The sequence below is a fragment of the Ruditapes philippinarum genome, unplaced genomic scaffold (genome assembly GCF_026571515.1).
Source record: "Ruditapes philippinarum isolate M1 unplaced genomic scaffold, ASM2657151v2 ctg1638_1_1_1_1, whole genome shotgun sequence".
Classification (NCBI taxonomy): Eukaryota; Metazoa; Mollusca; class Bivalvia; order Venerida; family Veneridae; genus Ruditapes; species Ruditapes philippinarum.
Genome location: NW_026865446.1, coordinates 170,912 through 194,735, shown reverse-complemented (window position 1 = coordinate 194,735; position 23,824 = coordinate 170,912). Strand labels below are relative to the sequence as shown.

The 23,824-nt window shown below is 32.4% G+C and overlaps 2 protein-coding genes across 2 annotated transcripts; one reads left to right on the top strand and one right to left on the bottom strand.

Annotated features, from left to right (window-relative positions):
- Nucleotides 1-1,045: 1,045 nt before the first annotated feature.
- LOC132729058 (uncharacterized) lies at nucleotides 1,046-6,624 on the bottom strand. The gene is made up of 3 exons (XM_060714796.1): nucleotides 6,383-6,624; nucleotides 3,350-3,472; nucleotides 1,046-2,072 (listed from the first exon to the last, which is right to left on the bottom strand). The coding sequence occupies exons 1-3, from the start codon at nucleotides 6,420-6,422 to the stop codon at nucleotides 1,903-1,905; spliced, it is 333 nt and encodes a 110-aa protein (XP_060570779.1). The 5' UTR covers nucleotides 6,423-6,624; the 3' UTR covers nucleotides 1,046-1,902.
- Nucleotides 6,625-8,061: 1,437 nt separating this feature from the next.
- On the top strand, nucleotides 8,062-15,842 carry LOC132729061 (uncharacterized). The gene is made up of 7 exons (XM_060714800.1): nucleotides 8,062-8,271; nucleotides 9,739-9,860; nucleotides 10,852-10,923; nucleotides 11,642-11,750; nucleotides 12,141-12,298; nucleotides 14,494-14,674; nucleotides 15,759-15,842. Coding segments are annotated over exons 1-7 (672 nt in total). The 5' UTR covers nucleotides 8,062-8,270; the 3' UTR covers nucleotides 15,788-15,842.
- Nucleotides 15,843-23,824: the final 7,982 nt, after the last annotated feature.

Sequence of the window (23,824 nt, the reverse complement as noted above, 5' to 3'; positions counted from 1 at the left end):
CAGCGGTTTGAATTGTTCGAATATAATAATCCGCCCATTTTGAGTACATAATCCGATGTGGTTGAACACCAAGGTAACGTTAGATATTTTCCTATTACTTTTATAGTTTTATTTACTTTCACAAATTACATCAATACAAAAACATTTCGAACATATCAATAAAAACACACAAAAAAGACAGAAAAAAAACAGCAGGAATTACCTTTTTTTTTATTCAACCTTATTTTTTCTAGTTCAAAAGCTGACAAATGATCGTGCTGGTATTTTCAATTGTATAATGTAAAGGGTACTTGAAATTCGATGCTGATGAAGTACTTTATGTTATATCTAATGAACATATTCAATTAAACGGAGACTCCAATATACACTTTTACGCTTTGAGTGATCTCCCTTTTTCCAGAATTTTGATAATGATTTTGGCCATTGTGTTTAACAAACCTGTTACAATTTCGACTTTTTTATAAAATGTAAAAATATAATACCATATCATATAATCTGCCTAGATTAATTAGATAAAGCAAGTTAGAAAATAACATTAATTTTAAAAAAAGGTAAACAATGATAATTTCGAGGATAATTCATGAATACAATATAAAAATATTTAAAATAAGTTGCATAATCAAACCGTCACAAAATGTCCGCGTCTTTCTTATTGTGTTATGTATCAAGAGTCTAAAATTCGAATGTATTTAACATCAATAGTCATAAAACAACCACATCAAATGACAAAGTAATAATTTATCTATAACGAATGAATCGTAAGAGCAATATTGATTAAGTTACCAGAATAATTACTGCGTTTAGTAATTGATGTTGCGCAGATTTCTTGTTGCTGGGTCGTGTGGGGGCTGCGTTTATTGAACGCCGTCTTGTATATCAGATTTTTTTTTTGCAAATCCATTTTTGATGCGATTCCTAGTCATACCGTAACAAAGAAATTCGAATATGCTCAAACTCAGCAATCATAAAAGAACCATCTTAAATGAGAAGACAATGATTTATATATGTAAAGAATAAACAACTTCGTTTAAATCAACTTTAATTAGGCTAATGGACATAATGCTAAGCAAACCTTTTAAACATTTCACAGACTTTATTTTCAAACAATAATATATGCATAGATATATAAGATAATAAAAGACAGAAATCAGAATAAATACGAAACAAAAATTATTGATAATCACTGAAATCTGAAGGATAATGAATGCACCGATACATGATATTTTTCATATATACAATATGTACATCGATTCTATTTATACTTCAGCCAACTTCAATGTGCATCACAAATCCTAAAGCATATATACTAGGTTTAACAACTAAAATGTTTTAATCATCGTGACTACTTTTTGTATTTCTTTTATTAATGTTCACATCACAACGTTTGGGTAATAATGTATTTGGAGCTACTCTATTATTTTCAGGAGATTCTATATCAAACTGTTTGAAGTAGGTAGTTAACAGTATTAACTCTTGTCGAACTGTTTTCTTTTTCTTCACCAATTGAACAATCAAAGTTAATTTTGAATTTAATAATATGACTGATAAAAATCGTTTAAACTGACACATGTTTTATCTATTTGCTTTCATGTTATCTACATGTCTGCCATAATGGCCTCTTTGTTTTATTAACAGCCAAAGCCTTGGTTCCCTGTCAATTGTCTAAGAAAAATATACATCTATAAAAAAGTGATATATAAAACATCCCAGTGGAGCACTTCTGAATTTAGCTAATGATAAATAACCCCTGAATGCAGACACAAAGTTGCCTCCAACTCTTGAGCGTGTCCGTTACACTTGTCATTTTCCATTCAAAAGCTATTGATTTTTCTTATAAGCAAGTTATATACAACTAGCAAACGGTTATATAGAAAACTTATAACGTAATGATGTAAAAACACGCTAGAATACCTTCAAACCGAGCATGATAACGGCAAAGATAAAACTAGCGGATGGCACTAAAATTTTGGAGACCCCATTACACAGGTTAGATGTACAATGGCAAACATTGGCTCCAGCCGCCTCTTCGCACGAATCCTTTTTGAGCAGTGGAAGACAATTCCTTACAGCAGCTGAAAGAAAAATGAAAGCAAACGTATTCGTTAAAAGGATTAAACAGGGATATTAATCAGTTGTGTATGGTAAGGACTTCCTTGTACATGTTGGTGTCATATCACAATTTAATGATTCTTTTATAAAAAAGACACTTTTTTGAATGTAAGGATTAAAATAATTATCTAGATTTCCTAAACTACGTCTCTGATTGGTAAATGCCGGATAGTCAGTCGAGTGTTCTTCTACATTAAATTTTCTAAAAGCTGCACGTCTCTAGATGAGCCAAAATATTTCAAATATTTCAAGAAAATCAATATTGAGAAAAATGTACTAACCCTTTAAGAAAAGTAAAACTATTCATGATACAAGCTATATATTTGGCATGCTATGTGCGGTTAAAGACTGATTTTGCAATATTGTATTACCACATTTCTACTGCGTAACTAACGCAGTAAAGCTTATTTTTGCATATTTTTTTACTTTTAAATATATTTTCATTTTACTGAAAACTGGTTTTGACAGTATTTCATGTCATTTACATATATTTGTATAACGAAAATACAATAATTAAAGAGAAAGCCGTATATAAAAAGGGATAATAATTAAAATTTGACTATGTAAGTAAAGTTTATCGGAGTCAATGTCACAGGTCAAAATAATATCAAAATTCAAGGGTTCAAAGTATAAAAACGGCATAATATGATAATATTTGATCAAAATTAAAGTATGATGTTAAGAGACAGTCATGCAAACCGGTCAAATTACCCAGCACAACGCTGTCATCTAATGACCATAGTAATGAAGAATATTTAGGCATTTCTAGATGTTTTGAAATTTGTAATTTCCATGTTTTGTTTCTGCTAAACTTGGTACCAGGGAATATGCACGGTATAAGCAATTACAACTACCGTCTTTGGCTCAACCAGACAGGATCTGTATCATTTTCTTTTTTAGTCTTTCTGTTACAACGTCACTTAGTTTTAGATATGCTGTTTTACATGCGGGTCCATAGGAACAAAAACATTTTTTTGTACTGTTCAGTTTTGTTTTATCAACCATAATAGCACATTAGGGTAATGTACAATTTTCAGTTCCAATGTTCAAATGCAGAAAACAAAATCAAATGTTTTGTATTCAATGCTTTGGATCATATTATGCTAATATTTGCAAAGGAACCAAAGTTATTTAGGATATAACCTAGTTATAATAATAAAAATTGTTATAAACTAATTAAACAAAAAACAACAAAAAACAAAGTAGAAAAAAACAAGTACATCTTTTCTGCCAAACTTACTTCCATCTTTTTCTGTCTTCATACAGGAACCATCACATTCTGATTTCTTTACGCCACTGGAATCAAATGGGTCATTGCAGTCTGTAAGGCAGTCGTAGCACTGTATGGAAGATGCATAACGAACTGAAACAGAGACATTCGTATATTAATATTTTTATTCAATGAAGGTTTGGTTTAGATATGTAACGTTCTGATGTTATATGTATATATAAAGTTATTTGTTCATCAACGTTTGCTATTTATAAACACATTAGTTCTAACCTTAAAGATCCTGTAACGCAAATGTTTTATAGTTTTATACTATAAATCTGATGCTCAATATTGTAAGTTCATAATGCATTTGCAACGATATTACCGAATTTACATTTCATGTAAATAAAGGAAGATTATCAGAAATCTATTTTCGATAAAGTCTTAGGCAACTTTTTCAATAAATAATGAATGCATTGATTTTAATGATTACTCATAATGCGAAAAATATTTGCAGTATATACTCAACATATTCTTGGATATTTGGAAATTGTTTCAGGAGAATAATGATGTACATGTATACAATTTTACTTAAGTGTTGTTACATTCTTAACAACAACATACAGGATCTATAAGCTGTTGCTTCACTGAAGTTATATATATATATATAACGCTTTAAATGTTTTGCAATCTTTTGTTGGTTCAGCAAAGTTTGTTTTTTTCTATTATGAAAAAAAAGTTAGAAATCTCGATATTTACACAGCTGACGGTAAAGTTTATAATGTTATAGGCTTCAAAAAAAATAATTGTGTAAAAGTACTACTGACAAAATATCTATATAAGAAAAGATGTGTTTGTAATCTCATTTAAAAGAAATGTTTATGCACAAAATCGTTTCTAAGCAGTAAAAAATCTTTCTTAAGATAGCAGCATAATATTTTTTCGAGATCATTTAATTCTGTTCACATACGATATTCATACTCGTATATGTAAAATAACACTAGTTGTTCTATGATAAAACTCTTTAAAGATCCTGAATGTTGTTATTAAGGTTGCAACCACACTAAAGCGAAATTTCAAATATGTATACAATTATGCTTCTAAAACAGTTTTCAAACATCGAAGAACCTGTAAAACATGTACTGCAAATATTTGCCCACATTAAATGTAATTATTAAAATATATGCATTCATTTCTTATTGAAAAATTTGACTGGGACTTCACAGAAGATAAATTTCTAATTACCTGCATGAAATGAAAGTGTCGTTACATCTTTACAAATAATGCTTTTTGAACTAACAATATTGATAAATCTCCATTTGAGCATTATATGTATGATATAAAACCATAAAAAAATTGTGAAACAAGATCTTTAAGATTATAAAAACAACATAATTGTACTTTTATTATTTTTTATAATTTGTTTCTTTTAAGATATAGCTCTATACCTTTTTACGTATTAATATACTTTCGTTGTTAAAGAGGTCTTTACTTTACAGGAAGACTATAGAAAGACTAAGCTTTGTGTTCTGCATTATGCCTAATAAAAATATTCCTTGTGTTTTAATATGTTTATTTCACTTCAAGAAATAACATAAAATTACAAGAAAACAAACTGATTATGCAACTAAATTTTACAGCATTACAGTTTTTCAGCAATATGTACAGTTGTGTCGACAGTATATTCTTTTCTATCAAATTTCCATTCTATACTTTGTTGTATTCGACCATTTGTCCTTTCCTTTAATTGTCGAATTCTATAAAATGTCTTTCGACGTAATGCCGTGCACCGGTTGCTTATATATTATTACTTAATTTTCATAAGAATAGAAAATCAATATCTATTTCCCTCTGTAGTTTTGTATATCACAGTTTCTTCCAAATAAATGTCATAATTTGACAAGAAAAGATAAATTGCCTAAATCAGTCTATTCATATCGTTTCTCTATTCGCAGTATTGAGTTCTATGTCCAGAATTGACTAGAAGCCAAATGGCGCCAGTTTTCCTCCTTGTTCCCTCGATATTTTTTAATGCATGCATGGCTTGATCAATGCAGCAAGTAGACGCTACATGGAGTCTCTTGTTGAATCATAGTCAATACGATCGTCAGTGATTTTTAAGAACGGCGATGCTCGATTTAGGAATATCATAAGAAGTCATTTACGCCTTTTATTGTATTATATTATAAATTAATATATCTACAAGGTCCTCAAGATAAATGACATATAAGTGTTTTTAAAACAATGAATTCACCATATTTACAGGGCCTATTCAGTGTCTTTTTTCTTGGCGGGGGAGGGGGTCTTTTTATCACTTTGAACTCATTTCAAAAATAAAATTATATTTGCTTTTCAAACATTGTGTTCGATTAATTTTCAAAATGAAAATCTAAAGGATGCTGAATATATATATATATATGTAAATATTAACTTAACAGTGACATTATTAATTTCTAAGAGACAGAAAATAATAACTTAAAATTAGAACTGTAAAATACACGACCTAGAGGCAAATGATTAAAAAAAGACTGATAGAAAAAATCCTTTAAGGGACATTATGGCATTTTCATGGCATAGAGTGAGTCCACTTGATTGTTTGTTGCATTTTACGCCTTTTCCAACAGTATTTCAGTCATATAGGCGGGTAGTTTTCTAACCATCGTTCCTGGAGAGTTACACCAGTACGAGACTACCTTCCTCCGCGCTAAACTACCAAAGCATCTCCCGGGGATCGAACCCACGCCAGAGAGGTAACTGGATTAGAAGTCATCGACTCTAACCCCTCGACCACGGAGGCGGTTTTTAGCTCCACTTGACAATGAAAATAATAGTATAATGTCACTATAATGACAAAGATAGTATATACCTTTATCAACCGTTTCAGTTTGTGGATCTACAGGAAAAAGATAATTCAAACTATTATTATTCATGCAGTCCAACTTGGCCGCAGGTAAATGTCTGTGTTTATCTATCCATTTCAATACAAATCGTCTAATAAATTTAAATTCGAAACATAAACTGTAAAATACATGAACAAATTATTCCTGTAAGTGTTTGACTTACCATTAAATACAAATAAACAAAGTCCAACTAATACATTCATTATTTCTCTTTAAATATAAACCGTGATACAAAAAAAGAATCACTCAACGACTGAGATAAAGTTCCTCCCAGAGAAATGGAAATAATCCAATATAGATTATCTAACCAGACTATACCGCTGCCACACAGATATTATCTCTTGCAGGAAATGCAATATTCGCTTACGAAAGCACAATTATTATTATTTTTATGTTTCAATATTATAGTATATCTCAAATTTGCGGCACACTCCACCTAGTTTCGCGAAAAATCAAGAAAAATGATAAAACACGCTTCGTAACTTCTCGGCCATTTCCGTTTGGCTTCGCTTAAATGCATATAAATAAAAGCTTTGCAACTTTCCGGTCATGTATCGAGAGAGTTAAAATCTTACTAATTTTATCCTTCTTTTTGGCCATTTCAGTCTCTCTTTAATCAAAATATATAAAAAAGGCAATTTTACTATGAAATACTTGACCAATGAAATCACCCAAATAGCCACGTTATTTATGCAAGCTCTGATGAAAAGAACACGTCGACAGGGGAGGAATGTTTGATGGGGGTGGTGTGGTGGAGGGGCAGAGAGAGAGTGCAGAGACTATGTCATGTCACATTACTGTGATTCAAAGCCACATTGTCTGTCCTATATCTGCTTTGGCAAACATTGACATACACTCTCATATCTCTTTGTGCATTGGACACCATACTAAAATTTAACAATTGTCTACGCATCTATCGTTCAACACAATAAATATTATAGTCTGTAATGAATGATAATCGGAGAAAATGGCAATTTTTAACATTTTAACAGCGCATGTGCAAATTGCTCAGTGACAGCGCATATGCAAATATTCAGCAGTATTAAATGATTTATTTTATTATCAACATTTATCACTGTGAGATTACTCGTTTGCTGGCAGATATCGGCATTTTACGCTGCCGGCCATCAACCTTGATTTCAATTAAGGTAGAACGCGAAACTTTGCGACGTGATCTTTCTTCCCCTCGGTACGCGGACGTCGTTGAGAAGACGCAGAGAATGGGCAGAAATCTGAAGAACTTTTAACGACGAAAAATGAAAAACCGAAATTTGTATCGCGGACCACCTGCCGATGTCGTGACTGTTGCCGAGGGGGTGGCCTTCACAACAGGTAGAAACGACGAGGAGGTATGCTAGGATGTATAAGCCCCTAGCACGGTGTTACGGCTTGAGAAGCAGGCATTACCTTGACACCAACAACCCTTTTAAGGGAAAACCCCCTTTTTCATATTGTTTCGGGTTACTGTACGTTTAGATTATTATTGAGTACCATATACTGACCTACTTTTAGCTCAATACACATAATTGTCTAATAATCCATTATAAGTGACCATTGCATTGGCATAAAGTTATCACCACTTTGTTCTTCAAAATAAACTCTTAAAGGACATACATGGCGACATGTCCGGGATTCGTACACGACAGCCATCGAAGGCCTCTTTGTCAAATGGGTCCTCATTAACCATAAAACTGCATAAATCGCATAAAATGCATGAGTCGCGTTTGTTACAAGCATGCGTATAAACGGGATGATCTGCTTCCCTTCCTACTGTACTGCAATAAACGTTATAACAGCGACAGATAACCAAGACCAATCAAGGACGAAGTATGTCTAGAGTGAAGTAATTGTATGTATGTGTTCAGTTGATAGGCACTAGTATCGGACCTGGTTTTTGACACATTTAAGTTGAACACAGGTTTTCATTTAGAAGATAAGAGTTATCTTGCTCCAGTTTAAAAAGATGGACATATATGCTATAATTAAATTTGTAAATCAACAAATATAGAGGATACAAACCGATAGATGGGATATAGGGATATATTCTTAAAAGTAAGTGATGCAACTAATTCTTTTCAAATGATTTTTATTTTATACAATAAACAGAATCCTAGGAAAATATATCAAAATATTTTAAGAACAGGTTTCTTTATCATTTGATTTTATAGCCGATATAAGGGTCATATTCACAAATAACAATTTGTCTAAATCCAGGTTATATTTCTACCGTCTGGTGGTATTGGTTATATAAGTCGTTATAATAGTTATATAACCCGCCGTTTAATAAAAAGCAACATATAAAACGAATGTTAAATGATTAATGTACTCAACGCTTTTAAATTAAAACTGACGAACATCCCAAAAATGACTAAAACAATTTAGGCACAGGGCCTCTAATCTGAGAGTGACAATAAAAATTAATGATGAACTTTGAAAACATTTAAATTTAAGGAAAAATTAACCCATTCAACAAATTACTGATGCAAAAAAGATATGGTGACTGATTTGTGCCATTAAGTGTTCTCGCTCCTCAAAAGTTGAGGAAAATCTGGGAAATTCTGGAGCAATAATATTGATATCTAAGGTGTAAGTTTTACGAAATTCTACAACAATAATGTTGATATCTAAAAGGTGTAAATTTTACGATATTCTACAACAATAATGTTGATATCTTAAAGGTGTAAATTTTACAATATTCTACTGCAATAAGTTTTTTTTTCAAACGTTGAAGGCGAAGACACGTGCAAATATAAGAAATGTAAATACCTTTAGGGAAAGTATGAGCATATTATTACGAAAGACCGGTAGGGCCATTTCAACTTCATGAATTCCCGATTTCATCTTCATGAATTCAAAACTTAAACTTCGTGCATTCCCGTTTTCAAAATACGGAATTCACGAATTCACGATTCAGCTTCATGAATTTATGACTTCAACTTCACGAAATCACGATTTCAACTTCATGAATTCACGATTTCAACTTCACGAATTCACGATTTCAACTTCATGAATTCACGATTTCAACTTCACGAATTCAACTTCGTGAATTCACGATTTCAACTTCAAGAATTCACGATTTCAACTTCATGAATTCACGATTTCAACTTCACGAATTCACGATTTCAACTTTATGAATTCACGATTTCAACTTCACAAATTCAACTTCGTGAATTCATGATTTCAACTTCACGAATTCACGATTTCAACTTCGCGAATTCACGATTTCAACTTCACGAATTCACGATTTCAAGCACTGAACACCAAAATTAGATGTCGTGAATGCATATTTTATGGTTAAGATTCTTTTCCATTCCGATATTTTAAGATTTTAATGAACGTTTTGTCAATTTATGTCACCCGGAAAAAATAATTTTGGCATGAAGTACGTAAAACGTGATTTGATATTCATAATAGTTAGTATTAACTGAGTAGCTAATTCTACATAACATTTTTACGTCCTTAATGGGGTACTTCCAGTTACAATAGCCTTGTTTTTTTAAATTTTACAATGTGTTTCAGTGGACATGCGTACCATATTAGTTCTTCTTTGTGTATCTGGTCTCGACGCACTGCGATGTTACAGCTGTCACAGAGTAATAGATATTGAACAGTGTACACGTATTGTGAATTGTGACCTAGGTGTGAGTCATACTTTATTCTACTGCATTTATGTTAAGATTTAAGGTGTACGTTTCTCTAAATTCTACTGCAGTTATGTTAAGATTTAAGGTGTAAGGTTTACTAAATTCTACTGCAGTTATGTTGATATCTATGGTGTAAGTTTTACGTTATTCTAAAGCAAAAATGTTGATATTTATGGTGTAAGTTTTACGATATTCTACAAAATTAATGGTGAGATCTAAGGTGTACGTTTTACTCAATTTCTAAGTCATTATGTTGATATCTAAGGTGTAAGTCTTACGATTTCTACAACAATAATTTTGATATCTAAGGTGTAAGTTTTACTAAATTTTACTACAATAACGTTGATATCTATGGTGTAAGTTTTACAATTTTCTAAAGCAATAATGTTAATATATATGGTGTAAATTTTCCGAAATTTCACAAAAATAATGTTGATATCTAAGGTGTAAGTTTTACGATATTCTGAAGCAATAATGTTGAGAAATAAGGTGTAAGTTTTACGATATTCTAAAGCAATAATGTTGAGAAATAAGGTGTAAGTTTTACGATATTCTAAAGCAATACTGTGGAGATATAAGGTGTAAGTATTACGATATTCTAAAGCAATAATGTTGATATCTTAGGTGTAAGTTTTACGATATTCTAAAGCAATAATGTGGAGATATAAGGTGTAAGTTTTACGATATTCTAAAGCAATAATGTTGATATCTTATGTGTAAGTTTTACGATATTCTAAAGCAATAATGTCAATATCTAAGGTGTAAGTCTTACAAAAGTGTTTAGGTACCCAGATGTCACGACAATTGTAAGCTATTTACATGCGCTAGTGCGCAAGTATAAAATCAGATTCTAGATAATTCAGTCGATATGCTTTGATTTTGCTTTACTGCTTTCTTTTCCTGTTATAAAAATCAGTTCTTCTTCCAAGCACAGTTGGTGTTATAAATAATAATTCAACTGATCATTTCAAACTTATTATTTTTTTAGAGCAAGTGTTTATATAACCAGCTGTACGAGTCGGGCATTAAAGTATGGCAGCTTGGTTGTATGAGAGAGGTGGTAAGGTTCAATTTTAATTTCATGCGTGTTCGCTTTGTCAACAATCTAAGATCATTACAATAGTTTTTTTTTAAATAAATGGTAAAAATGTAGAATATTTTCATTTATCAATAAATTTGAAAATATTAATACATTTTAAAGAAATTTGAAGTATGTTTGAAGTATTTAATGAAGTACATTAAAAAACTTAATATTACAGAAGCCACATCATAAACGCATGATATTGTTTGACAATATTGGCCTGGGACATTTGAATATTCAAAGACCTTTTGTCGGTAAATATCGGAATTCGAAGTAAATTATACGGATTTTAAAGTATGGCATAGCAAGCTTCGGTGATAATGAGTTAAGACGCTTAGTTTCAAATCGAAGGTTGTAGGTTCGAGTCTTAATAAAACATTTATCATATTTAGCGAAACTTAACTGCTAAGTTTTGGTTCAATCCAATCACCCTTAATACGACTTTACGAATTAAATTTATGAAAAAAAGTATCAAAGTTACAATTTTTAAAAGAAAAGACACACGAAATTAAAGAAATGATTCATCCACTTATGCTGCATATAATTAAAATAATAAAAATATCTAAAAATGAAATTTATTGATGATTCCAACTTGCAATTTCGCAATTGCTATGCAATCTTAACATATTACCTAACTGATTGTTATGTTTTGTTTTATTTTTATTTTTTGGTTTCTCAAACATTTGTTTAATTAAAGCAATGCGCTGCAGTGGAACATTTCGCCGGATTATCTCAAGTAGATCATCCTATAGGCTGTTGTGATGACACAGATTTATGTAACCGTCTTCATGCAAACATATCCACAAGTAGGTTATGAACTATATAGGTTTTTCGTGTCTGCAATTTTCATATTACATTGTTGTTTTCATTGATTGCGAGAGGCAAGACGTTTTCCAGATTTTAATACTTAAGAATGTGGCCAAGTCAGTAAACCTTTACCTTTTAACTCACTTCAGTGTTGCTATATATGTCTGGTTCTTTGGGATCATCGATTCAAGCCAAATTAGTGTTGAATATCGAATAGACTACAGTTGGAAGGGGGGGGGGTGGTGAAAAGTGTAACATTTTCCCCGAATGGGAGCATTTTGCGTAGTATCCTACCATTGTAAACCGTTCTGATATATTACAAAGATTTTAGCCCTTAATACTATAAGTTGTGCGCGTTTCTGACGTCACGTTATTCTATTCCCTTTAAGCTAATCCTCATGTAACCACAACGACCGGGCCAAGAACGACAACTCATCAACCTAAAATCGTTATTAACGCCCCTGATCAAGCTGTTTACCAGAGTATGGTACAGTTGTCGTGTGTGACGATTCCGCCAGCTGAAAAATATTCTTGGACATTCAATGGGGTAAGCTGTATCAAAAGGATTGTAATTTCTTATTTATCAAATTATAATTTTATAATTTCTCGATATATTTGAACATTCGTTCCATTATGTCTCATTAATGCTATCATTTTTATTTCTGAAAAATATTTTATTTTTTAGCTCACCTGAGCTTGCTCAGGGTGAGCTTTTAGGATCGGTGAATGTCCGTCGTCCGTCGTCCGTCGTCCGTCCGGCCGTCCACAACTGCTTGTGAACACTCTAGCGGTCGCATTTTTGCCTCAATCATCATCAAACTTGGTCAGGATGCTTATCTAGTTGAAAGCTCGGATGAGTTCGAACATGGGTCATCTCGGATGAAAAAGTAGGTCACAGGAGCTATAAATAGAAAAACCTTGTGAACACTCTAGTGGTCACATTTTTGAACCAATCATCATCAAACTTGGTCAGAATGCTTGTCTAGTCAATTGCTTGGATGAGTTCGAACATGGGTCATCTCTGATGAAAAACTAGGTCACAGGAGCTAAAAATAGAAAAACCTTGTGAACACTCTAGTGGTCACATTTTTGACCCAATCATCATCAAACTTTGTCAGGATGCTTGTTTAGATAATAGCTCAGATGAGTTCGAATATGGGTCATCTCGGATGAAAAACTAGGTCACGGGAGCTATAAATAGAAAAACCTTGTTAACACTTTAGCGGTCACATTTTTGCATCAATCATCATCAAACTTGATCAAGATGCTTGTCTAGGTGATAGCTCGGATGAGTTCGAACATGGGTCATCTCGGATGAAAAACTAGGTCACAGGAGCTAAAAATAGAAAAAACCTTGTTAACACTCTAGTGGTCACAATTTTGACTCAATTGTCATCAAACTTGGTCAGGAAACTTGAATAGGTCATTGCTTGGAATAAATCGAAACATGGGACATCTCGGATGAAAAACTAGGTCACATGAGCTAAAAATAGAAAAATCTTGTTAACACTCTAGTTGGCTACTGTTGTGATCCAAATATTCTGTTAATTGGTCTGAAAGTTTTTTTTGATGATTTCTAAGTCAAGATCAAACATGGGTCATCTTGGATGAAAAACTAGGTCACACCGCCCAAATATGGAAAAACCTTGTTAACATTCTAGTGGTCACATTTTCGACTCGATTATCATCAAACTTGGTCAGGATGCTTGTCTAGGTAATTGCTTGGATTAGTTCGAAATCGCATGTGAAACTAGGTCACCGGAGCTAAAAATAGAAAAATCTTGTTAACACTCTAGTTGCTACTGTTTTGATCCAAGTATCCTGGAAATTGGTCTGAAAGTTTGTTTTGATGATTTCTAGGTCAAGTTTGAATATGTGTCACCTGGGTAAAAAACTAGGTCGCACTGCTCAAATATGGATAATCCTTGTTAACACTGTAGTGGTCACATTTTTGACTCACCTGTCATGAGACTTGGTCAGAATGCTTGTCTAGGTAATTGTTTGGATGAGTTTGATAATTCAGGTGAGCGATCTAGGGCCATCATGGCCCTCTTGTTTAAGTATCTTACTACAGTCTATAACAAAAGCAAAAGTCATTTGCCATACAGATGAAATATATTTTGCGTCTTTTGCTCTGATGGCAATTGGTATAATTAAAATGAATTAGTATTTTGTATGGATGTCAAAATACTAATTTCTTTACATTTTGCTACCTTTACCACGCATTACTGCAAATTTAGTGCTACTTAGTGAGTCATTAAACATCTAACATGCTCCTAATCCATAATTAGAACATTATTAAACATATGTTTGACACAAGAATTAAAAGACATAAGGATTAATGAAATATAATGCACCTTCAAAGGAACTCAGCTGAGATAAAAAAAAGCCTCAAAACGTAACATTTGAATTTCTAACATAGATCAGCTAGGCCACTTAAACAGAACGAAATGATCATTAAGAAATAACTCAGAAATTACAAATTGCAAATTGTATTTTTGTATTATTTTTAGCCCGATTTTGGCAAAAAAATCTGCAAAGCTTTTCGATTTTGTGTATTTTTATACATTTAAAATACTCATTCTGACAGACCGCACAATGATCTGAAATGTTGCACACATATTATCTGTCTTGACCTACATCAAATGGAACATAAATCTTAAGTCCCGTCCTGTCAAAAAAAACGTCAGTGGAGTACCTTAAAGATTAAAATTTGTAACATATTATATAATTATATATCAGACAACGACACTCCCTTCCTCTGTGACAACAGTACAGTATACCCCTACCACGGATGCACTTGCCGGAACTGATGTTTTGACAATTTTGAAAATGGATTTAACATCGTTTGGTACATATACATGTACCGGAACCATTCATCGGATCTCGGTTTCAGCCTCCCATTTTATTCACATAATGCCAGGTACTAGCCATAGATTTTTACATCTACATATTAGATGCATTTTCTTATACAATTCAGATAAACATCAATGTATCCAGTCATATTCTTCTAGTTTTCTGAATATTTCTGCCATAAAAAGTATCTTAATGGAAAATGAGCATAAACTACATTTTAAGTAGATTTAACTCAATACAAATAAGAAACACGCTTAAAAGAGCATGCCTCCAATTGCAAGCATTGTTTTCATGAATATTTTGAAAATGAAATTAAAAGTAAAATATTGTGAAGAAACATGGAAATTTAATTCACACTTTGCAAAAGGCACTAACAATCTACGACAGTCACCAAAAAGATGTCTTAATATGCAAAAATAGTCCTTAGTCACGCAACAGAAATATGCCATTATCTGCACAAAGCGTGACAAGTAATAGAAAGAGCACCGAAACACGAGGCTATCTGATTTGTACGAGGGGGCGTAGCCCCCGAGTATAAATCAGGTTGCCGAGTGTTTTGGTGTTCTTTCTCTTTTGTATCATAGTCAGACATAAAAGCACGTTCCCTGTTGTCACAACATGAAACCCCGGCAAAAATGAACCAATGAACGAACATCTGAATATGAAATTTCTGTCGCTTTCCCTTTCTCTGCCGTCACAATATGTAAACCCCAGCAAAAATGAGCCAATCAATGGGCATGCTCTGGAGTGCGGGTAACTAATACCCGCGCTCCAGTTAACGCACTGTGCATGTATATGTATATGATTTAACCCTGACACATTTTCAACAGAAAGGTCTCCGAACTATGATACAACTATTACTTAAATCGCGAACATTTTTACTTTCTAAAATCTCAGTGCTTTTTTCATTCTAAATATTTTGACTCACCCGGAGGCATGCAACTTCAATTATTCTTAATAACGAAATAATGATGTTGCCACTCAAATAAACCATATTATACATGTTATAACAGTTATACTAATATATCATGTTTCAAAGTAAATATCGTTGAACTGACTGTCATCTTTTTGTCAAATATTTTTGACTTGAAAGCAGAATTTTATTGATGAGTATGTTTAAATTGTGTTCATTCATATTGTCTATATTGCAGAAACTATACCTGTCGGGCTTATAGGATAAAGTGCTTCAGAAAAGAATTGAAATGAATTAACTGTATTAAAACTACTTTTAAAAAGTTTTGTTTACATGTTTTGTATCATGCTTGTGTATAGGCTAATAGTCACTAGTAAGTATTTACAAACTTAAATTGAACAATTAACACTGTTAATCCCAAACACTATTTATCCGTATATTTACAGACTTTATATTGATAATAAGCAAGATGTTCTGATTGGGAAAGTTCTCGCGATATTATAAAACTATCAGGCGAGAATCATCGGTAAAACGAACAACAGATTTCTGATTTACAGTTACAATATAACGTTTATTAAGCGTAGGGTCAGTTTAATATTCTTTATTTGATTCACACATTCACATTTACTTTAAAAAAACTACTAAAATGGTCTATCACCGTGGGTTTCTTCAGTTTAACTCTTCTCCCTGAGGATACAACCGGGCTTAATTCTGTGTTTAAAACTACAAAAATGGTCTTTAATCGTGGGTATCGTCAGTTTAAATATTCTCCATAAGGCTATAATCAGGCTTAGTTTTCTGTCAAAAACTACTAAAATGGCATATCACCGTGGGTTTCGTCAGTTTAACTATTCTCCCTGAGGTTACAACCGGGTTTAGTTTTCTGTCAAAAACTACTAAAATGGCCTATCGCCGTTGGTTTCGTCAGTGTAACTCTTCTTCCCGAGGCTACAACCAGGCTAAGTTTTCTTTTAAACGAAAAGGGCCTATCAATGTAGGTTTAAACTAAAACGGACTATCATTGTAGGTTTGTTCTGTTTAACTGTTCTCCATGAGGCTACAACCATGCTTAGTTTTTGTTGACACTACTAAAAAGGCCTTTCACCGTGGGTTTTCTGTATTTATCTATTTTGTTTAGTTAAAATCCTCTCCCTGAGGCTACAACTGGGCTTAGTATTTTGTTAAAAACTACTCAAAGGCCTATCACAGTGGGTTTCGTCACTTTAACTCTTCTCCCTGAAGCTACAACCTGGCTTAGTGTTCTGTTAAAAACATCTAAAATAGCCTATCAGAGTGTATTTCGTCAGTTTAATTCTTCTCCTTGAGGCTACAACCAGGCTTAGTTTGCTACACTACTAAAATGGCCTATCACTGTGGGTGTCGTTGGTTAAACTATTCTCCATATCTCCCTAAATACTACACTGGACTATAGGCTATCGCCTTAAAAACCACAGCAGACAGTATGCTATCTCCCTTTAATACCACAGAGGCTTGTAGGCTATCGCCCTTTAAAACCACAGCGAACAGTAGGCTATCACCCTTTAATACCACAGCCGACAGTAGGCTAAAATAAACAACCATTTATATAGCAGCGGGGGAGGAACTGTTACACGAAGGATAAAGTTCTTATGATAACTTGTCTCGACTTCTTGTCATAACTCTCATGGAGTTCGTCGGAAAAAATTTGTATATACTATAAAAATTCTCATCAAAAATGGTATTGTTTTCTTTAAAAAGTGAGATTTATGTGTTAAATTAAACTTTAATGATTATGTTTGTCTTAAATCCTTTATTATATGTCAAAAACTAATTAATGTACCATTTTTCATTGCCTCTTAATTAAAAAATGGTACATGTTGTAGTTTTGTGTAGTTTACCAATTCGATCGCACATAAAGAACTAAAATCTCCGTTCTTAAAAATGATCTTAATAGCGAGGTGGTCTTAAATCTGAGTTGGTCTTAAGTCAATGTAAGTAGGGAGTCTACTGTATTTATTAATAAATGACCTGTTTCTTTCTGGTCTTCATCCTTGCCATACATAATTACCTTTTAATAATGCTCTATTGCAAACCTAAAGCCCGGGCTTACAAACATATACCCGATTTTTTCAAATGTCCTGGGGTTCTTGAAATAACTTAGAGTTCTTCTGCTGGCAATGTGTTTCTTGCGCACGTTTTATTGTGTTTTTGTTGTTATTCAATGAGATTGTAAATCATTATGAAATGCAGTGCGCTCATCCTTTGCACAAATAATCATGATAATGTGGATAAAATGTTTGTCATGGGTGTCTGCAAAGGATAAACAGGTGATAGGCTATTATCTACAGTAAAATGTTATATAATGTAATGAGAACTTCAGCCCTCGTGTAACAGTATCACCTGTCAAAATCTGTATAACTAATAATATGTTACAAACCAGGACATTCATTTGAAATATTCAGGGAGCTGCACGATTACCTGTAGAAGGGGCAAATCAACTACTTTACATTACTATTTTCATACTTGTTAATGAGATTACAGTATTTGCATTTCGTTAACTAGAAAATATGATTATGATTTTTTTTTAAAATAGTGTCGAAACATATAACTAGCTTCTTGAAATCCCGTGATGCTGTATTGATTAAAATCACCAGACCGGGGTCGAGTGATTAAGGTAGTTGACGTCAAACTACTTGCCCATCATTACTGTGGGTTCGAATCCCGACAGGAACTTTAGATTCGTTTATGTGGGGAAACTATTAAGCTAGCTTACGGAACGTCGGTGTTTCTACTCAGGTGCCCCTTCGTGCCTTAAATAATGCATGGTAGAACACATGAGTTCTTCCTCCACCAATTAAGCTGGAACGTCGCCATATGACCGAATAATGTGTCGGTGTGACGTAAAACCCAATAAAATAAAATAAATAAATAAAATCATCATAGCTGAGAAAATGGGCAAGTAACAACATTGTAGTCTCATTCATAGTAAGATGAGCATAACTATGCTTCAAAGTTAAAGGCCCGTTTTGCCTCAGAATGACTTTTATATTTGTTATGTCTCAAAAAAAAACTTTTGATTTTTGGTTTACTTAAATAGTTTCCAAAAAAGTACTAATTGGCCAATTACCTGGTCAGCTGCTTTTTTGTTATAGCGATTTAGTATTTCGTATGGAAATCAAAGTACTAACATTTTGCTTCTTTTATGACACATCATTTTACATTTATCGCTACATTCTTCATGTAACAAGCAATTATCTTGCTCTAAAACTATTATTCACACGTTAAACAATTCAAGTTAGCCATCCTAAAGAAGTAAAAAATAATTCGTTTGCCTTTAATGTACAACACCACAGAACATTCAGCATTATACGTATGTATCACTACATCAACATGGCTCATACCTGTATAAATCACGGTGGTGAACAGACTCGGACTATTTTTTATTATAACAGCGTTCTCAGATTGTCTTTGATCCAGCAAGGATTTTTTAATTAAAGTCATCACATCAATGGTCAGTGCTTGTTAAATTCTGACTGATTTTGACATAACAACACTTAAATTTGCAGATCATAATTTCACGGAGTATTGGCCTTTATAACCTAAATATACCAAAAAAGTTCTTATATCTTGTACAATATCAAAATGATAGAGTTAGCACATTGATAATGAGGAACGTACATCACTATCGTTTCGAAATAAATCGTTCATTATGACATGTAACAGGGCCAGTAATCGGGATGTATTTATATTTTGTAAATTGTCAGAGTTGTTTCCCTTGGACCTTAATGATTGTTTACATACAAATCAATTTTTACAGATATGTTCAATACGGCAGTGATCATGGTACCGTCGGTGTGACGATTCAGTGTCTAGGATGATCAGTTGTCGTTCTTGGGCCAGTTGTTGTGATCACATGAACATTGGCTTAATGGGAATAAAATAACGTAACGTCTGAATGCGCACAACTCCCATTCGGAGAAAATGTTACACTTTTCACCCCGTCCTCTCCCCAACTCCCAACGGTAATCTTTTCAATATTCAACCCTTATTGAGGTGGATTCGATGATCCCAAAGTACCAAAAATATATAGCTACTCTGGAGTGAGTTAAAGGGTAAAGTTTTACTGACTTGGACCACACTCTTAAGATTTAAAATTTGGAAAACGTCTTGCCTCTCAGAATCAATGAAAACAACAATGTAATATGACAATTGCAGACACTAACAACCTATATAGTTCATAACATACTTGTGGATATGTTTGCATGAAATATGTGTCATCATAACAGCCGAAAGGGTGATTTACTTGAGATAATCTAGCGAAATGTTCCACTGCCGCGCATTGCTTTAATTAAATATAATTTTAGAAGAAAAAAAAAGCAAACAAAAAACATAACTCTAAGTTAAGTAGTTGGTCACGTTAGTACAGCAATTACAAAATTGCAAGTTCGAATCATCAATAAATTTCTTTTTTAGATATCTTTATTTTAATTATATGCAGCATAAGTGCAGGAATCATTTCTTTAATGTCCTGTGTCTATTCTTTAAAAACTTATAACTTTGATATTTTTTTGTTCGTAAATTTATTTGTACAGTCGTATTATGGGTGATTGGCATGCCCAGAAACTTAGTAGTCTAGTTTCGCAAAATAGAATAAATGTTCCATTAAGATTCGAACCTAGATATAAACCGTGTATGTATACTGCTTTACAATACTTTAAATCCGTATGATTTACTTCGAATTCCGATATTTAGCGACAAAAGGTCATTGAACATTCAAATGTCTCAGGTCAATATTGGCAAACAATATCAAGTTTTTATGATGTGGCTTCTGTAATATTTAGATTTTTTAATGTACTTCATTCAAACATACTTCAAAACACTGTAATATCAAATGCCTTTAAAATGTATTGATAAATGTAAACATCCTACTGTTTTACTTTTTATTTATAAACATTTTGCTATTTTAGTAATCTTAGACTGTAGACAAATGTGAACAGGCAGGAAAACAAAATTTAACCGTATCACCCCTCTCATACAACTAAGCTGTCATACTTGTATGTCCGACTCGTTCAGCTGGTTGTAAAAGCACTTGCTCCAACAAAAAGAATAATGAGATTTTGAAATTATAAGTTGAATTATTATTTATCACACCAACTGTGCTTGCAAGAAGATTTGATTTTTAAAACAGGAAAAGAAAGCAGTAAAGCAACAACAAAGCATATAGACTGAATTATCTGGAATCTGATTTTATACTAGCGCACTAGCGCATGTAAATAGCTTACAATTGTCGTGGCAACAGGAACTTAAACTGGGTATCTTAACCCTTTTATAAGACTTACACCTAAGATCTCAACATTATTGCTCTAGAATTTCGCGAATCTTACATCTAAACATTATTGCTTTATAATATCGTAAATCCTACACCTTAGATCTGAACATTATGGCTGTAGAATTTCGTTAAACTTAGATATTAACATTTTTGCTTTAGAATATCGTAAACATTAGATCTAAACATTTTTACTTTAGAATATCGTAAAACTTACATCTTAGATCTCAACATCATTGCTTGTGAATATCGTAAATCTTACATCTCAACATAATTGCTTTATTGCTTTAAAATATCGTGAATCTTACACCTCAGATCTGAACATTATTGCTATAGATTATCGTAAATTTTAGATCTCAACATTTATGCTTTAGAATATCGTAAAACTTACATCTTAAGTATCAACAATATTGCTTTAGAATATCGTAAATCTTACATTTTAGATCTCAACATTATTGCTTTAGAATTTTGTAAATGTTACGTTTTAGATCTCTACATTTTTGCTCTTGAACATCACAAATCACACATTTTAGATTTCAACATTATTGCTTTAGAATATCGTAAATCTTACATTCTTGATCTCAATATTATTGCTTTAGAGTATCGTAAAATTTACAATTAATGTTCTGAACGTTATTGTTGTAGAATTTCGGAACACTTTCTCGTTAGTTCAACATTATTGCTGTAGAATTTAGTTAAACTGTCACCATTAATCAATGTTAAAGAATTTCGAAAATTAACACCTTTGATCTAAACATTAATGCGTTACAATATCGTAAGACTTACACCTTAGATATCAATATTATTGCTGTAGAATTTAGTAAACCTTACACCTTAAATCTTAACATAACTGCAGTACAATTAAGTATGACTTACACCTGGGTCACAATACACTGTTCAATATCTACTACTCTGTGACATCTGTAACAACTCAGTGCGTCGAAACCAGATACACAAAGAAGAATCAGACTGATACGCATGTCCACTGAAACAAATTGTAAATTTAGAAAAATATCTTTGACAGTTTTTATTTTATCTGGAAGTGCTAGACACAGCGATCTTAAAGACGAATAAATGTAATGTTGAATAAGCTACTCACTTACGACTATCTATTACAAATGTCCAATCACGTTTTAACGTACTTTATGCACAAAATTTTTACTTTTTTTCCGGGTGATATAACTTGACAACACGTTAATAAAAATCTTAAAATATCAGCATGGAAAAGAATCTTAACCATAAAATATGCATTCACGACATCTAATTTTGTTGTTCAATGCTTTAATAATGACACTTAACCAACATTCATACAATTTACTAAAGATATATCCGAGTGACGTATTTCAGCACGCTTCAATGCAAGAGGTGGTTAAATAATACTTGTATACGAAGGTTCTTTTGTCAGAATCGAATGCATCATTCAGGGTTTTCAAATATGAAATACTCTGAAATAATGCGTAAATGCGGAAATGTTCAAGTTAAATACATGTACTTCAATTCACCATTGCATATGTAAATCAAAATAAACTATTATAAACTTATGTTCTTAATCGTTGCGTTCCGTTTCTTTGGAAATACCGTACTGTTGCTTTTCAAGTGAATTAGTCCAATTATGAAAGGACTGTTAGATTGTGTTGATAGTATCTAATACAATTCTTGACAATAAAACATGAAATATACTATAATATACTCGTACTATCTCTAAAGGTATATAAGTTACATACATATGTATATGCACGTGTCTTCGCCTTCAACTTTTGAGGAGCGGGAACACTAAACGGCACAAATTAGCCACCATATCTTTTTGCATCATAAACTTTTTGAATTACTTAATTTTCCTTAAATTAAAATGTTTTCAAAGTTCATCATTAATAATTATCGTCACTGTTAGATTAGAGGTCCTGTGCCTATATTATTTTGGCCATTATTGGGATGTTCGTCAGCTTTAATTTGATAGCATTGAGTACATTAATTATTCAACATTCGTTATTTATGTCGCATTTTATTAAACGGTGGGTTATATCACTGTAATAAAGACTTATATAACCAATACCGCCAGACGATAGTTATATAACCTGGATTTAGACAAATTGTTATTTGTGAAAATGACCCTTATATCGGCTTTGAAATCAAATGATAAAAAACCTGTCCTTATAATATTTCGATATATTTTCCTAAGATTCTTTTTATTGTATATATAGGTCAACTTTATTTGCATTACTTACTTTTAAGAATATATCCCATTTATGGTTTATATCCTCTATATTTGTTGATTTACAAATTTAATTATATATTATCGCATGGCTGCGAGCTTTTCCTTTGTTCTTTCCAACCAATTATACTCAGTACACTTCAATGAGCATTTCAAAACTGTATTGATATATAACAGTACAGTTTTTTCATTGATTCATATAGGAAAAAAACTGTACTGTTATATATCGGTCTAGTTTTTTTCGCACCTTGTATATATCAATACAGTTTTTTCATAGAGGCTCCAATGGGGCAGTGGTAACGACCATTCCCATGCAGTAGCAAAAAAACCCATAAGATAATAAAAAATGAAATCAATAAAATGAAATAAAATAAATATATAAATACAATGAAAAATATAAACAAAGATAATTAATGAAATGAAAAAAGCCCTTTAATCTTAAATCAATCTTGGTAACAGTATACAATCCGCCTCTTATATTGGATGTCTTTTGTATATTTTTTTTGCGGCAGCGAAAACAACTTGAAAAACTGCCTTATGATAAATAACTGTAATGTAGCTAACGATTAATTTATTTATTTGTTTCTATACAAAAAAGAAAACATTATGCCATTGCGATAAAACAGTTATAGTATATGAAACTCGTTAGTTACGGGGGTATAACACTGGCTGGGGCGACATCTCGGGATGTTTCTGCAAAAAAATGTCTCGGCCTTACGGCCTCGCCATTTTTTAGCAGAAACACCCCCTGATGTCGCCCCAGCCAGTGTTATACCCTCGTAACTAA